Below are 17,384 nucleotides of genomic sequence, written 5' to 3'. Positions count from 1 at the left end.
TCAAAATGGTTATTAGTTTGTAATGCACTTCAGTCATGCGTACTGCTTATATAATGTTTCTGTCACACTTAAGACAACATTTTACAGACGCTTATGAGAAGAAACAGACAGGAACACATGCATACATTAATGCAAATCGAAAAGAAAATTCAACGTGAATAAGTGTTTACACCACAATAATAGCATTGAATGTTCTGAAAGTCAAAGCTTAATAAATTCTGGGTTCCCCCACAAAATAATCTCATTTTCCATTTGTTTGGAGTTAATTACAGATTTTGTTAGGAAAAAACGTTTCCGAATTTATCGAAATAATTCATTTTATTTTCCCTATCAGCTCACTTGTATCACCTGCTCACACCTGCATGCTTTCTGGCCATTCTTTATTAACAAACATGTTTTGGGAGACCTAAAATAATGAATTGTACTCTTGCTTTGACAAATAAGAAATCCCTCAAAGAGGTTTGAAGAAAATTTGCTGAAAATATGCGCTGTCTGGGCGCAGTCAATAATGTGTACTAGTCTGTCATTCGATTAGTGTTGGCCCTTTTTTTGCTGATGCCTTGATTTAGGAAAATCATCCTTGCAAGTTAGCAGAGTATAATTTGGGAAGTGAGGCCAATACATTGCCAAAAGCAAAACACGAGGGGACACAGTGGACCCAAGAAATTTCTCATCTCATCTCCAACCACGAAAAACGTAATAGGGCTGTAAAACGATTAAATAAGTTGTGTGTATATGTTGAAAAGCCTCATTATGGGAAATGTATTATTTCGTTCCAAGAGTGTACTATATTTAGATGACGTTACCCTGCAAAACAGCAAATAGTCATGCTGAACCAAGTTTGAGATTACGCTGTTTCAAATTGCCCAGAGTCCCTCTAGATTACTGAAATTGATCTTGTTTAGATTTTAAGTTGCCCTACTGTGGTGTGACACTGAAAACTGAGAAATGCAAGTGCAACAACACAAAGATGGAAGGACGAACTAGGGAACGAGAGAGGAAAGGGGGAACGAATGTTAAGGGTGCATCGGGAAAAAAAATATAATGAGAATAGGAGGAGTAGGGTTGATAAGGAGACAGGAGCATTGAAGAGGGTGAAATTGGTCCCCAGAAGCTGTAACATAATACTGTGCTTTCATCAACTTAAAATTGACTTTAAAAGCTTGTCGGTCATGCCCTAGTTTACTACTGTAAGATTTCAATATCATGTACAAACTGAAACAGATGTTTCAGTTGCAATATCTCATCTGAATCTGTCCAAATTGGCACATGCAGTCAAAAATGCCAGCAGTGTCATACACACTAATAAGCCACAAGATTGCAACCACTTGCACAATATATTATCCAAAAAAAACTGTAAATATTGCAAGTATTTTATGTAATAAATATCTCCAATGGGTGAGGGTCAATAGAAAAAAGAATTCTGCTTGTTTTCGCTGGAAAACCACGATCCAAAACACCTCAGTATGACTAAAAAAGAATGGCTAAAAAAGAATAGGGTTAAGGTTTTAGAGGGGCCCAGTCAAAATCCAGGTTTAAATCCAATTAAGATTCTATAAACCCTCTTTTAAGGTAGAGTTGAACAGTTCAACAAAGAAGATTGGTCCCACACTCCTCCACTGTGGTGAGAAAGTCGTATCACCGATTATCACAAACATTTGATTTGAGTTATTGCTGCCAAAGTTGGCAGAACTTGCTATTAAGTTCAGGGGCAACTACTTTTTCATAGATACCCGATAGCTATGTACCCCCCATGGTAAATAAAATAAACATTTAGAAACTCCATTCTATATACGCTATACTTGGGCTGTCTCGTGTCATATTGATACCGGTTTGATTAAATGAAAGCTTTGCGAGTGATAAATACGCAAAAAAAAAACAGAATTTGGGAAGGGGGCACCACTTTTTCACAGCACTGTAATTCCATCATACTTCCTTTAAAAAAAAATGTAGGAATTAAATATCAATCCAGAGCTGCTGTTTTGTTTTGTTTTTAAAAATAATGACTCAACACTGAATTAGAGATGGAATTATATTATAGACTGGTACTGCATATGTTAATATACTGTGCAGGTGGACATAACGTAATGGCTGCTCAGTGCATAAAAATCACGCTAGTGAAACAAACACCTCTACTATGTGAATAGAGAGACAAGTCCAAGTCATCTTTACCAACTTATCATTTCACCTTCAAGATGTGTTAGAGTTTCTAAATAAAGGGTCTGAGTGGGAATTGACGAGCCAGCAGCAGCCTTGGCCCCGCATTGTCCGTGTATCATTGTGGACTGATACAGAAAGCCGAGGGAATTGGGAAGGCAAGCTCTCCTGCACAGCGGAGCCAAAAGCATTTGTGATTTAGGACAGGCCCGCACTTTGTCTTATCTCTGACACTGTCTCAATCAAGGGCACAATAATTAGGGCAAACAGTGCGCTCACGGTTTTCTAGCTCTCTACAACACTTGCAAAACTGTATTTTTTTTTCATACCGCCATTGGATCTACTCTTCCATGTGATCCAGTTCATCCCAGGCTCTTTACATGCCCTTAAAAATATCCGTACGCTGTGTGGATTTAAGGTATTCGTCTCAATTATCATTTTTCTTCCTCCTTAACCAAGTTAGTCCATAAAGAAAAGCGCATGCAGAGAAGGGGGAAGAGGGATTGCAAGTCTTAAAGTCAGGTTAGTGGGCGGAAGAAAAGGAGGGACAGGCTTGTAGGTTTTAAAAAAGGTGACACAATAATGTGTGACTGTGACACAATCTTGGCAAACGCTTAAAGCACAGCAAAATAAATAATAATATTCCATACCCATAAATTCAATTCTGAGAAGCTCTGCCAGCACAGAAAGTTGTGGTTAAAAAAAGGAAAGAGACAGACACGGGTCAGCTGTAACGTCCACTTTGGAGAGGATCTGCTGTATATTATGTTCCTTCCCTGTATACGCTGAACCAGGAAGTTCATTAGTGCTTCGGAATCTGTCAGTCATGCTGACTGACAAATGTGCCGTCCCGTAACAGACAGACAAGTCACACAGCCTCAGTTCTGTACACCCCAGAAATGTCAGGAAAGAAAACAAAAGCACACAAAACTCAAACACAAAAGGGAGAAAATGAAAGAAATCAAGGACGTACGAGAGATCAGCAGGCGGGAAAGTGCATGCAGAGACTCGTGGACAAAGATAGCAAGACAAGAAGCCACATCACTTACTGCCGTATTGAATACAGCCTATTTATAGAACGTTGGACAGAAACAAAACAACACCAAAGAAAAAATATAACAGAGAAGAAAAGCAGTGAGATGGTGCCGAACATAAATGCTGAGTACAGATGACAATATACAGACAATGAAGTTGATGCTGAATTTCATTTGTCTAATGACAACTTTAGCTAAGCATACTGTATCTACTGCTTTCATATCTACTCAAGTGTTTTTATGAGTTTCGCTTGCTTTGCATGCAATAGTACTTTAAAAGATGTTCTGGTCCACCCAAGCCTGATCTACATTTTGAAAGGGCTTTGCATTCAGAACACTGTATAAGACAGTAGGGGATCAATGAGCACTTTAAAGAGCAGAATGTGTTCTTTCAAACAGATTGAAAGAACACTACAACGCAAAATAATGAAACAGAAGAATAAAGCATGAATAAATCCTGATTAAATCAAATATACAGTACTCAGGAAACAGAATTGATGGTGTGTAGTTTTTACAGAGTGATCACAGATTAGCAATGAGAACTATAAATTAAAATCAAACCATAGATGCCTGCACACTGGCAAATGTAATCCAAGTCATTATAACCAAAAACAATATACTGCGTAGCAAAGCTTACCTTTGATGAATGGCACGTAAATAAGTTAGGAAAGGTTATATGTTGCCTATTTTTCATTATCGTTTTTTGTCTGGGCAAAAAACGTGATATGCCTGTTACATATTGCACATGCACAAAAACAAGTCAAAGCACATGAAAAAACATCTGATGCCAAGATATCCCATGTCTTTTTATTTAAAAAAAAAAAAAAAAAAAAACTGGGCTTGACCAGCAAAATTCAAACTCACACAATCTTGTGAACAGTACTGCTGTCTATCCAAAATCCAACATTGGCTAAATATTAATAGGTACCTAGCTACCAGTGTTGTCATGCAAGGAAAGAGGACACAAAGATTGGTAATAATTATTGATACATGCATGGTTGCAACTCTATAAAGAGGATAGATAGATAGATAGATAGATATAGTAGAGTATATATATCGCTTTTGTTCATATGTTTTCTGAAATGTAAATTTGTTTGATGAAATAAATGTGAGTGTTTTCAAGTTTGTTCATTCGTTTTGCACTTCTCAGTCACCGTAGCCAGCAGCGGCTGGTTGAAGTGTTCTCATCTTTCTCCGCTGTTTTAATTGACCCATTCAACATTATTTTACCATTTAGCTTTGTGAAAATGTAACATCATGTGTGAGATGACACATTGATGCGGCGGATGAAAACAAGTCACAAGAGTAAGCTTTATCCTCATTCAAGCGCTATTCAAAATACACGGTACATTATCACAGAGGGGAATGCCCTCATCAGTAACAATGGATGATGTTTCTTTGTCTCATTACCTAACTTGGCTTGTTAAAGCGCTCCACTTTAGTTTAATTCACTTACCAACGTCTGAGATTCTGCCCCCACAGCAATTGTGACTGGCAGGTTTTCAAAACAATGTCAGAAGACAGCGTATTGTTCACCATATAAAGACTTGAATTGACACTCCTGGTCCAATTGCACAGGATGAAGCAATAATACTGCATTTCCTCAAATAGTGGCCTCCATTCTGGAATATTATAAAGACTCAGTTAATAGCCAGCTGCATCGTTTAGTTGGACAGGTAAAGAAGAACCCAAAACCCCCTTTTTGGCTTTCATTTTTCCAAAATAAAAATAAATGAATGATAAAAACTTTGAATGAAATAAGAGTGTAAACTATACATTCACCAATCCATTTTCTCTAGTTTCTTATCATTACTAGGCTCGCTGGCTTGCTGGTGCCTATCCCAGTGGTCTTCAGGCAGTAGGCGGGGGACACCCTGAACTGGTTGCCAGCCAATTGCAGGGCAGTATACTGTACAGTCATACTCAAAATTATTACACTTCCAGTGAACAGGAATAAACCCCCTTTTGGCCACTATGTGAGAAAACATACAGTATGATGCTTGCTTTGATTAATTTGTGTAGTAGCACCAATGGATCAGCTACCTTTAAAGTACCATTTAAAATCCTCTTTATCCATTATAAACTCGGGAAACAATTTGAGATGTACCTAAAATACAACAAATGAAAATGTTGATCAGAGTAGTAGCGGGGAAACAAGAGAGCACACAGCATGCAGACACACGTATACTGTATTTACAGTATGTCCAACCCCTCTAACGACCCCTGTAACATGCTGCATCTCAGTGGAAGGAGACAGACAGGAGCAAATGAACATACTGTAGAAACCGGCCATGACGGAGTTTTCACAGCGGTCCCCCGTATAGTCATTGGGACACCTGATGAAGGGAAAACAAGACACAGAGGGGCAAAGAGAACGGTTTGGGGTAAGAGGGACGTTTAGCAGGAAAATTTAGGAGTAAAACATAAACAAAGACAGAAGAGAGAGGAGGAGAAACGGGAGAGGAAGGAGACACAAGAAAGCACAGTGTTGAATTAGAAACAACACGATCTACCAAGTATACAGAAAAAAGATGGCCTGCATACTGTCACATTGCCGCAATCCATACATGACACCTGTGATACAGTAAGGCCATCATCACAGTAACGGTCATGTGATGGTAGTCTGGGAAGTAAAGGTTTGCAAACACCCAACCCCTACATTTAAAGTTCATATGCACACACATTAACATGTCATGTAGAGACATTTAACGGGCACTTCATTAGGTACATTGCACAACCTAATGAGTAAAACAAATTCTACCAAAAGTAAGGTGTCCATTCTGGTTGACAAATTTGACAAGCATGACTTTAAATGGTTGCTGATTTCCCTCAAATCATTGGTGCAATATTGGTGATAATGAATTGACTGCATTTACACAACACAAAATTAAAATCAAGAACCATTCATCAGAGTTTCACATACAGACCAATGATTCCCATTCATACACACCTACGACAATGACTGAAAGCGCTGTGGAATACACACAAGAAGAGTAGTTGGCAATGTCAATTTGACGGGAAATTTTAGACGATTGTGTGAAAAACGTCAAGATATAAATCATGTCCAAATTTTAGCCGCATTTGGTACTTTTTTGGTGTTATCAATGTCACCCAAATGTGCAGCACAAACCCTATCTTATTGTTGTGTAGGAAAAATGAATGAAGAGTTTTTCATTTGGCAATTCATTATTGTGCAAGTGTCTGTCAGCAGATTAGCTGTCATTCGCTTTCTCTTGGATTCTTGGACAGCAGCTTAAAAATATGATGGCAAAAAAGTGTCATAACAACAATAATGGATTCAGTTTGTTTTCTGGCTCTTATGCCATAAGTAGTTTCAGGGTTGGGTTGTATGGCTTGGAATAATAACATTGTTGACTGAATCATAACAGATTGTGGTCTCCAATTTCACAGACTTGTGTTTTTCTATAAACATGTGACGAGTGAGTCAAATAGTCAATGTGGTTGCAAACAGCTAACATGACATTTAAATTGTTTTAACAGCTGAAATAAAGAGCAAATGATAATAAGAAAAAAATAAAATAAAAAATAATCTACCTCTTGAATGCATCGATCGAGCATTGCTATTGGTCACCGTTTCAAGTTGGTCGATTGTGTTGGCTCACCTAGACGTTAATGGTGTTTTCGTGTCTAAAAATATTAGTCAAAGAAGTCCAAAACTGGATGTTTATCAATGTCATTGAACGAGCAGACAGCTGAATGACACAATTAATGTGATTCATGGCATCTGCCATAAAAATAAGAAACCAAACTGAATAACTGAAAAAAAAAAATTCCACTTAAAAGAGATTCTCACCATATCACACAAAACCTGGACATATTAAACAAAAATGTGAAAGCTAGTGGAAAAATGTGTTTTTCTAAGCATAAATTGTACATGATGAAACAATATAGTTATGGAATAAATCAAAGACAAAATTTTACTTTTTTTACTGCAAAAGCTGGCTAAATAAATGCACTATCCCTTTAAAGCAGGGTTCGGGAACTCCGGTTCCTCGAGAGCCATATCCTGCCTGTTTATGATGTGTCTCACTTTCGACACACCTGATTGAAATGATCAGGATCGTTATCAGGCTTCCACAGGCCTTGCTGATGAGCTGATTATTTGAACCAGGTGTGAAAGGCGAGGCAGGCGTCAAAAAGAGGCAGGATATGGCTCTTGAGGAACCGGAGTTCCCTACCCCTGCTTTACAGGGCGTTAATATTTTAACTATTAATGCTAACCTTTAGTATGCCAATGGTAGTTTCCATAATGCCTTTAAAAACTGTTCAAAAATGTTACATTTTGACTCAAATGGAGTCATGTTTGAATGTATAGTTTTAAGATTTAAATGCACAGTTGTTCGAATGTATATTAGAACTAAGTTAAAGGGTCTTTTTTGTTTGGTTAAATAGGCATTAAAAAGCCTCTTTTTCAGGGGAAGGGATACATTATGAGTTAAAAATAGCTTACTGCCACCATAAAATGGCCATATCTCAAGTTAAAAGCATCAAAAAAGCAATCTGAAAGTGGATTTAATTTTCAAAAACTTGTATTTCAGGTCACTTGTATGACGTATCTCAAGGCATCACTGCATTGAATACAATCAGTGTAATGGGCCTGCCGCAGGAATTCGTAAGCATGATTAAACTAGCGGACACAGGACAAAGAAAAGAACGACACAAAGCAAGCCGGGGGCCGTACACAAATAGATAACAGGACAAGGAAAAATGACATAGAAGGAGGTACTGCCTTGAGATCATGAAGTACATAAGACAAGTCAACTTACTTGCAAAAAAGCTGGTTAATACCATGTATGAAGTAACAGTCTCCACCATTGATGCAGTAGGCCTTTTCTGTGTCGTTGCAATGCCTCACATGACTCACACCCAGGGACAAGGTGGTGGTGGTTACTATTCGGCAAAAACAACAAATATATTTTTTTTTTCAATGAAAAGCTTTGAAAAGAGAGTCATTATGCTGGACATCCTACCGCCAGTTTAACTACTTATGTAAGAATCCTCCACAAATATATTACAAGGCATAATTAACTTTTTCACTGCCATTAATGGCTATAGACATCAAAGATCCACTTTACTTGAACAATATATTGTTTAAGGTATAAAATAGGCCATCTAGTCTTACGCGTCACAGCAGAAATGTGTGAAATGTTCAAGAAAAAAGGTTGGAAACAAGTTGAAGTTATTAATTGCTCACAGATGTGTACGCTGATTATACTTGTGACGTTTTCTTGTCCAACTGAGTTTTCAGCAACACAAGTGTAGTTTCCAGAGTCTTCCACACGCACTCGACTGATCAGCACCTTGGAGTTTTTTCTAGTTCAAAAGAAATGATGGTAAAGACAGAAGCATGAACTCAGCAAATGCACATTTGGGTGAATCAAAAGGCAATTTAAACACATAAACACATAATGCTCCTATTACTAGTATTACTATGCATATGACAATAAAAACGTTTGAATCTCTTGATTTATTTTAATTAATAAATAACTGGCCTCGACTTCTAACTGCCTCAAGCGTGTTTTGGGGTTCCTTTCCCAAAATGTGAAAGTGTTACAAAGTTTTGCATGCAACTTTGTTTTAAAAATGTGAGTGATGAGATGTGTGGAAGTTAAAAATACACAAATATATTGAACACATCACTTAAAGTAAGTTTGACAGACTTACTTGTTGGTTTTTATTCTGAGGTCCCTCCCTCGCTGAAGCTCATGTCCATCCTTGTACCAGCGGAAGGAAGGGCTTGGATTCCCTGACGCCTCACACTTCAAGTACAGTTTGTCTCCTTCCATCAGGGACTGGCCTTGCATCAGTCGCAGCTTAGGAACAGAGGCTGAGCAAAAAGATATATAGTATTTTGATTACCATTTTGTTTGACTGAATCAACACTAAATACTTTCTTACTCAGTTGCACGGAGTAAAAGTGACCCCGTGTGTGTGTGTGTGTGTTTGAGTTTCAGTGTCAAGGGGCAAACACGATCGGAATCAATGAACCACATTTACAAACTAAATTCAAATATTTATTTGATGAAATATGTGTATTTGGGCACAAGAGTAAACGTTCTTGATTTTAGCGTGCTTCTCTTGGCTGTACTGCTGCCCAGAAATATGCATGTTGGATTTTTTTTTTTTTTTTTTTGGGGGGGTCTAGATATCATCTTTGCGCTACCATGTCAATGCAATCTGAACAAAATGCTCCAGGATAAATTATGCTGGTCAGTATAACTTAAACTGTATTAGCAAAAGAATTGCTTCTTCAACTAATCACATTTCAAATGTGTCCACATTGGGGACAGGGTTTTGGCTGACATAATTTTTCTAAAACTTAATAGTCAAACCCTAACCCTAGTCTGCTCTATGGCGAGTATGATGTACTGTGTTTTGTTTAAATATTTGAACCTAAACCTTTTCTTTCTAGTGACTTAAAAAAAACATGAAAACTTTTAAGGCAGGTTGCTGCAAGTGTATTTTGTACAACAGATTAAAACATGAGCTGAAAAAGCAGGCTGCTTCGTGGCACAGTAGAATCTCTTAAATCCTAATACTGACTCAGTTGAAGGCTTCTTTTTTAAGTTTGTTGATGGCTGCAGGGAGAAGATTATTAATATTCCATCCTAAAAAAAGAAATGGCAAATATCCATTTTTAAAAACACTATTTGTGTGTGTGTATATTTACAAACATTTCTCACACAAGCAGTAAGCACAAAAATGTATAAGTAAGAGCTGTTGTTTTCCAATGGAGTTATTATCACATGTAACAAAAATCAGGAGCCAACCATAATTACAGAACTTAACAATATTTGTAAAATTTGCAACACATTATTCCACCCAGGAAAAAAGTCATTTTCTTGCAGACACTAGTGATGTATAATTCCCAGTCAAAAGCCAAAGTAAATCATTTCAATATGAACAGATGCTGCCTCTATTTATGGCTTGTGCCTTGAAATGAGCTGTACTGTTGAAGAGAACATCGTTGCTGTCATATTGAGAGGTGGTTCAACTAGAGAGTGATTTTTTTGCTGTTTTAATATTTACTTGACGGCAAGTCCAGATGCTCATGCGCTGTCATGGTATTAGCTTTATATATCTCAGTTCAATTCTACAATTTATGCTAAGATAAGAAATAACTTCTGAAGTAACAATGAAGTTTTTAAAGATAGAATAAAATGGTAGTTTTACACGAATTGCTTTGAAAAAACAAGACAAAATCAAAATTCACACATTGTATGCATGCCTTTTTTTGTTTGTTTTTTTGCAAAACTTCAATATTATTGAACTTTTCAAACCTCAACCTATTAAAATTTGATTCCTCTCGGGGTATTGTATATTACGCATTTTTTTCATCAACCTCCGGCAACTCCGGTCTTGGAGAGCCACACAACTGCATGTTTTTGAGCGCCCTTTCCTATATCCCACACCTGATTCAAATAATCAGCTCATCAGCAAGCGTTGCAGAAGCCCGATCATTTGAATCAAGTGGGTTATAGAAGGGAGACGTCGAATACATGCAGGATAGTGGCTCTCTAGGACTGGGGTTGCCTACCCATGCCCTAAGGTTTCCCAACATATTTCAATTTAATTTAATCAATCAGATGCAGTGGAAATGTGCATGAGTGCAGTCAGAGTTCAGCTTTTCACCTACAAGTGCGAGTTGCAACTTTACTTCAAACATGGTGCCAGCCAGCATTAAAAAACAAGCCTTTGGAGTCTGGTGAAAGAAAAAGTCTTAGCCGAAAAAGAGGCTGACGCTTGAAAAAAGACGCAGATCAGTATTGACCCAAATGAATTTATCAGAGGATTTAAAAAAAAGTCCTGTAGGTGTACCGGTTCTTTATTCTCATTCAGCCGAAAGAGGAAAAAAAAAACATCAAACAGGTGAAAATAAACTTTCAGAGCATGTTTTATCAACAACCAACATAATACTTTATGTATCAAAGTAGGCAAGAAGGAAACAAAATTTGTGAGCGTGGTGTTATCAAATTTACTAGAATCAAATTGTTGGTCAAGATAAATATCTAATTGTATTTTTTTAAGAAGTATGTCAATGAAGGAAATGCCACCTTTACAGTCATTGCATCATACCTTCTCAAACTGAAGCGTAATTTATCTAACCCAAACGTAATCGCAGTGAATCAAAATGAATCCTTAAATTTGTCCTTGAATATTTATTAAATCATCTTTTATTGGAGAGATGCTGCACACCTCTATGATACATATTTTAAAGAGAACCTCTTAAAGTATCATCTACCTATACGTATTTCACTAACGCTGACTACCAGACCAGTGTTGGCAATCTTGTTCCACAATAAACAATTGCAATTTGGTATCTTCTCAAGACAAATTGTTCTTTAAATGACATTGGGCTGATCGTCTGATGCTTTCATCTCATGTTTTGCCCGGCTATTTGGCAGGACACAATAAGGGCATCATGAAGACTGAGATCTAATAACTATGTACCGTATGTAGGGTTGAGATGAGATGTCGTTGTGGCAGAGGAGACTTTAGAACAGCCCTGGCAGTAAGGATGTGACATTTAGACAGCACAGTGACAAAGAAAAGGCAGAGAATAATCATCTTTGTTTTGCACTTTTCAAATGTGAATTAAGACGTCACTAACTACATTAAAAATTATAACAATACATTGTATGTCAAGCAAAATGTCAACAAATAAAACAGATGGGACGACATAAACAAATAAAATGTAAAATGAAGGTTATAAATCCAACGTTGAGTCTTGGGTCAAACACAAATAGCTAAATGGCGGCCTGCCAAATTATTTTTCTTGTACACTGTAAAAAACAGTGGAGTAATGGTTACTTGGAAAAAACATTTGACAATTTAATTTCTTATTAAATATAAGTTTTATGGTACTAAGATTTCTAACGGTGAGGTAAAAAGTCTCGTTGGCAGGAAGTGCACTGCCACGCCCACTTCTTGATGTCATTTAATGCGGCCGTGAAACATCCATTCAGTCATTATCTAAACAGCTCATCCTCACGATAGTCGCGGAGTGAACAAAGGAGCCTATAACAGGCGTCTAACTGACATTAAAATGCAAAACAGTGACTATAGATCACACACAGTGACACACGTTTCTCTTATCAAATCAGTCCCTGTGGGAACTCAGTATTCATTACAAAGTTCCGCCTATGGGTGACTGACATTGAATGTCCGCCGATGTGCCCCAAAACACGCATTTCTGCCGCTGACATTTTCCACGGTAAAATGTTGCAATCTTGACGAGCTTTTTTTTTTTAACTTTATTTTTTTCAATAAACTTGTAAAGTGTAAACAAAACATTCCATTTCCGAAAAATGGAGGCCACTTTGCTCATTCAGACCTTCAAATCAAAATATTTTTTCTCTCTATCCTTCCCCAAATGTGTGCCTCAAGACAATCATGTCTCGCAGGTCTACAAACAATTCTTTTGATTTTATGCATGGTGTTTGTGCTCTGACATGCACCGTCAACTGTGAGACCTTAAATCCACAGGTGTGTGCCTTTCCAAATCATGTCCAATCAACTGACTTTACTGAAGGTGGACTCATTCAGCTTTAGAAAGACATTAAGGATGATCAGTGGGAAAAGGATGCACCTGACCTTAACTTTGAGCTTCATGGCAAAGGCTGTGAATACTTATGTCAATATGATTTCTTAGTTTTGAATTTTTTATCAAATTCAAAACTTTTGTCACATTGTCATTATCAGGGTATTGTGTGTCAAATTTTGAGCTAATTCATTTAACCCAATTTTGAATGAGGGTGTAAAAAAAAAAAAAAAAACATGGGAAAAAGTGAAAAAGCACAGGTATCAAAATCAAAACTCTTAGGTCTGCTCCGGCCGGCCACATCATTTTATGTGGCACGCTAAGTGCTGTTTTGACTTTGAAGTGTGTGACGAACACACTTAAAATTGATTTGACTTCACAGTCATAGCAGCCCTCTGACAGAAACTATAACTATAATCAGTTTGACACCCCTGAGTTAGAGCAATAGAGCGTTGACAAAAATATTTCTGTAAGATTGAAGCTGGTTTAACAAACTTTGCATGCGCAAAACTGATGCATAGGTAAAAGAAGGCATTAAAGAACTGGCCAGACATAAAGTGAAACAAAAACAACTTGAGACAGGATTGCTGTATGCAACAATGTACTGTACTTCCATTACTATATCGCAAATAAATTACTTTACACATAAGGGCACCATAGTAAACATTTCTATCACTCTCGAAACTGAACAATAGTGCAAATAAAAAGTATTGTTGTCCCTCAAAACATCCATACAACATAAATTTTGAGTAACCGATCAATGACATCATTAAACACTCAACAAATTATGTCATCACAGCCGAATATCTTGTGCAAAATTGGCCGATCGTGACCCAGCCAATCAGATCGAAGTAACGTCTTGTTATACACATAAATGGAGCTCAGCAGTCTTGAGAACATGTCTGTTTGTCAAAATACTCCAACAACCAAGGATTATAGCTTATTTCACCCTTTTTTGAGAAAGGAAATGAAATTTCGCTATTTTGAAAGGAGGGTATTATCTCACACAAATGAGCCTCTACTCACCCAACCTTGATTCTTCATGCGACTGTCATCTTTAAGATATGATTTCATCGCCAAGGCTTTGGTTTATACCTCAGCCTTGCCCTAAAGTTAGACACAAATGAGGTTATGAACCAGAGGAGGTGAAAAAAAGGACAACGACTTTTTCAGCACTCCATGTCAACAGGACAGTCCATTCTCCTGTCCATCAGACTGCCCAAGCCTTGTCATGGTCTCCTCAATCATATTTGTTAGTTCAGAGTCTCGTATGCAAGAGGTCATTGCTTTGACTCCCTCAAGTCCCCAACAGACACTGAACCCCGGTTGCTCCTGATAAGCTACAGTAAATTGTGTGTGTGCCTGCATCTTTCACACTTAGGCACTTGGGACACTTCTCTGTGAGACGAAGCAAAATGTCTGCTGTGTTAGAGCGTTTTAGAGCAGTCTGGTTGTATTTAAACTGCACGAGCAAGCATGTTATTTTTGTTTTGTTTTTTTTTTCACTAATTTTATCCCTCTTTAGACTCAAAGTGCTTGTCTTTTGTTTGCTAAAGGGTTAAAAAAAATTCAAACAAATACACTTACAGAATTGTCTGGCATTTTTATAGTAATAGACTTTCCTACAACAATGATGTCATTTGATATGACAATAATATCTTTACTGTGTACTAATGAGCAAGCGTGCCGACAATTTTCCAAATGTAATGGTACATCATTCTGCAACAGCACTAGTAGATTAGTTTTTAAAGGTACGTGTAATGCTACAGCTGCCCTAAGCAGTCATTCAGAGGAGGCTTTTATGTCTTTATGAGTGTGAAAATGAAAAGTAGTGAGAATAAAGCAGCTGGAAAAGGAGGTGAACCTGGTTACGAATGAGCTCATCCTTTCTTGGGATACGTCTTCCGGGGCACCGCGATGCATTTGTCAGCCGGCAAATGTTAGCTGAAAATTAGGGGAAAATCACCCTCATGGATATGATTTACGAATTTCATGTGGATATGAAGTCATTTTATATAACCCTCGCTTTTTTTTTTTTCCATCTTCATTGATGGCAATTTTTTGGGCACTAAGTCACCTTTGTAATTGTGATTCCAAAATTATTTGCAACAGAATAACAAAGATATATTAAGGGTATATTTCGACCCTTTTCATTTTTACCCCATTCAAAACCATACTAGTGTATATGGTATTCTATGTAACGTATGCACCACAGTACACTATTGTGTGTTGCAAATTATTGGACGTATATGATTTAGGTTAAATCAATGAGTTTGTATTTTTTGTGGTAGTTTTACAATGTTCTTCCTCCTCCCTGTTCAAATCATTGACATCTATCTCAATTTTGCTCATGAACTTTTCAGGTGAGGAGCTTGTCACATCATTTTATACATACAGGAAGTGAACCTAAAAAGGGTTATTTTTGCTGATGAAATGCACTAGTCATATTCTTCGGAAAGAATGATAACTAGAAATTTTAAGAGACTGGTCTGATATTGATCAATAATCTGTGTGGAAAGCAAATGACTTAATTCAGATAAAGGCATATTTTTATTTATTTATTTTTTCTTTTTTTTTTTGTCAAGCAAATACACTATGTTGTTTCCAACGAGCAACTCTTTCATTTGAAGAGTCAAAGCTGCTGCCATATTTGGTGTCAGGAAAATGTCTCAATGCAGGAGCCTCAAACTAACAATATATACTAATTAAACCTATCATTAATTTCAGTTATCGGAGGGTAGATTAATACAGTATATCTTTAGGGTTAGTCTAATTGACTAAAATTGATTGATGGATGGATGGGATTTTAGGGGTTAAATGAATAACCCAACTCTTTGAGTTAAACAACCTAGAAAGGTGGGACAAATGGACTGACTGATTTCTTCTCATTTCTTTTACCCATTCAATCAAAGCCTTTATATTTTTCAGAATCCCTTTGTTTAAACACCAATAAGAAGCAACTTCGACACACCCGCAACAAAACATTTACAATGACCACATCACAACCCTAGAATATATTACTGAGTGAGGCTGACCTTTGAATATGAATACTTGATTATGAATTTAGAGGAACATTATTTTCTATCTCAGACCGCCGAGTGATTAATAAAAAGAAAATCCATCTTGTGAACTCTGTCAAAATCTCTCCTAAGCACCTGTCAAAAAATCTATTTTTGGCACACCATTGCTCAGGTGCACTGAGAAATATTAGGCAGATTAGAGTAAAGACATTTTGCAGGGACTCAGGTTAGAAAAGATTCGTTTGATGTTCAGCACTTTTTGGAGCTGCTCAAACACCAGAGCTGTTCATTATGTGAGAATATTTGTTATATACATAAATGACTACATTTAGTATGTCCAAATGTGCACTTCATTGTCCTTGTCCATTGTATCCATGTGCATGTGTGTGTGTGTGTGTGTGTGTGTGCCAGTGTGAGTGCATTCAAGCACTCAAAATTGCTGATCCAAGCCTTCTGTATCACTGAGTGATGGGAGGATTCCTCAGCAAGAGCAGCAGGAGGGTTGTGGGGAAGCAAAACCGGACAGCAGAATGCAGCCAATAGTATATGAGTGGCCTTCCAAACTAGCCAATCACACATGACCAGCGGTCCCATCAGCCATCCATCAAGAGGTCCTTTTCTCAAGGTCAGCTGATGTTTGAACCACCTTCCCCTCTACCCCGACCCCTTTTTTTCACCCAGCAAAGCGGATGTCAACAAAAGGGATATCTTGTTGCCATTTCTAGCAAGGAATCATGCAGTGTCAGGGGTTTATGTGGAAGATGAGGGAAGGCGAGATAAGGCTCGCTGGCAAATACCAGGGTTTGTTTGGTTCAGACTTGGCATCATGTGAAGGCATGGCTAACTATGTAAACATGGATGAACGTGTGCGTTTGTGAGTCTGGGTTGAATGTGCATCACCGTCATTGAGAAATACCCAAAAAACACTGGTCATTGATGCATTCATGTTAGGTCATTGGAGAGCCCGATTAGTTAGATTTTTACCTGCACCCTTCAAATATGCGTTTAAGTGTGCGAGCATGCCTGTGTCTCTGCTCATGTATAAAAGAGAGAAGCCGCTCTTATCTCATTCTCCGATCAGTGTGATTTCTGCAGCGCACAGCTGTCACCATGGAAACCAGGGAGGGAGCCGGAGATAGAGGATGTAAGGCAGAAAGAAAAGGGAAAATGAGATTGAGAATGAGAGAGCGAGCGAGCGAGAGAGAGAGAGAGAGAGAGAAGAGGATGTGTGTGTGTCAGTTGTTGGATAACAGCCACAGAAGGCCTGCATGCGGTGTCGCCCAGCTAACCTCTGCACAGAAGCAACACAAGCAGAAGAGTCGCCCTCCACACGTCTGAAATGACCGTGTCATTTTTGGGGCATAGTATTTATAATCACAATCACCGTTCATAAAATCATAAGTTAATTTGTACAAAACAGTTAAAGGTTGCAAGAGTGATTATCAATAAATGTTTGCCTTCACTCTGTACGTGAGATTTTCACAGTGTTTTTGCAGGTGTCAGAAAAGGTACTTTAAGGTTTGTTAATGCTGTGCCAGGATCAGTGCATTTTCTTCTCAAATTAAAAGGAAATGAATTGGAACATAAAATATGGTTGTTATACAGTGACCC

At 37.7% G+C, this 17,384-nt stretch overlaps 1 protein-coding gene across 3 annotated transcripts in view; it reads right to left on the bottom strand.

Annotated features, from left to right (window-relative positions):
* The window catches only part of LOC148413605 (pro-neuregulin-2, membrane-bound isoform-like), a 37,298-nt gene that overhangs the window by 8,821 nt on the left and 11,093 nt on the right, over positions 1-17,384 (bottom strand). For 2 of the 3 annotated variants that reach the window (XM_088431523.1, XM_088431526.1), the window contains exons 2-6: positions 8,877-9,039; positions 8,407-8,525; positions 7,979-8,102; positions 5,469-5,527; positions 2,808-2,831 (exon numbers count right to left, since the gene is read on the bottom strand). In XM_088431523.1, the coding sequence (XP_088287649.1) occupies positions 2,808-2,831; positions 5,469-5,527; positions 7,979-8,102; positions 8,407-8,525; positions 8,877-9,039 (489 nt within the window). The remainder of the gene's footprint in view (positions 1-2,807; positions 2,832-5,468; positions 5,528-7,978; positions 8,103-8,406; positions 8,526-8,876; positions 9,040-17,384) is intronic. The other variant, XM_088431525.1, reaches the window with a different exon arrangement.

Source organism: Hippichthys cyanospilos, chromosome 13, assembly GCF_059441005.1.
Source record: "Hippichthys cyanospilos isolate Australia breed blue-spotted pipefish chromosome 13, RoL_Hcya_1.0, whole genome shotgun sequence".
In the NCBI taxonomy this organism is placed as follows: domain Eukaryota; kingdom Metazoa; phylum Chordata; class Actinopteri; order Syngnathiformes; family Syngnathidae; genus Hippichthys; species Hippichthys cyanospilos.
This window is presented reverse-complemented; position numbering and strand designations above follow the sequence as displayed.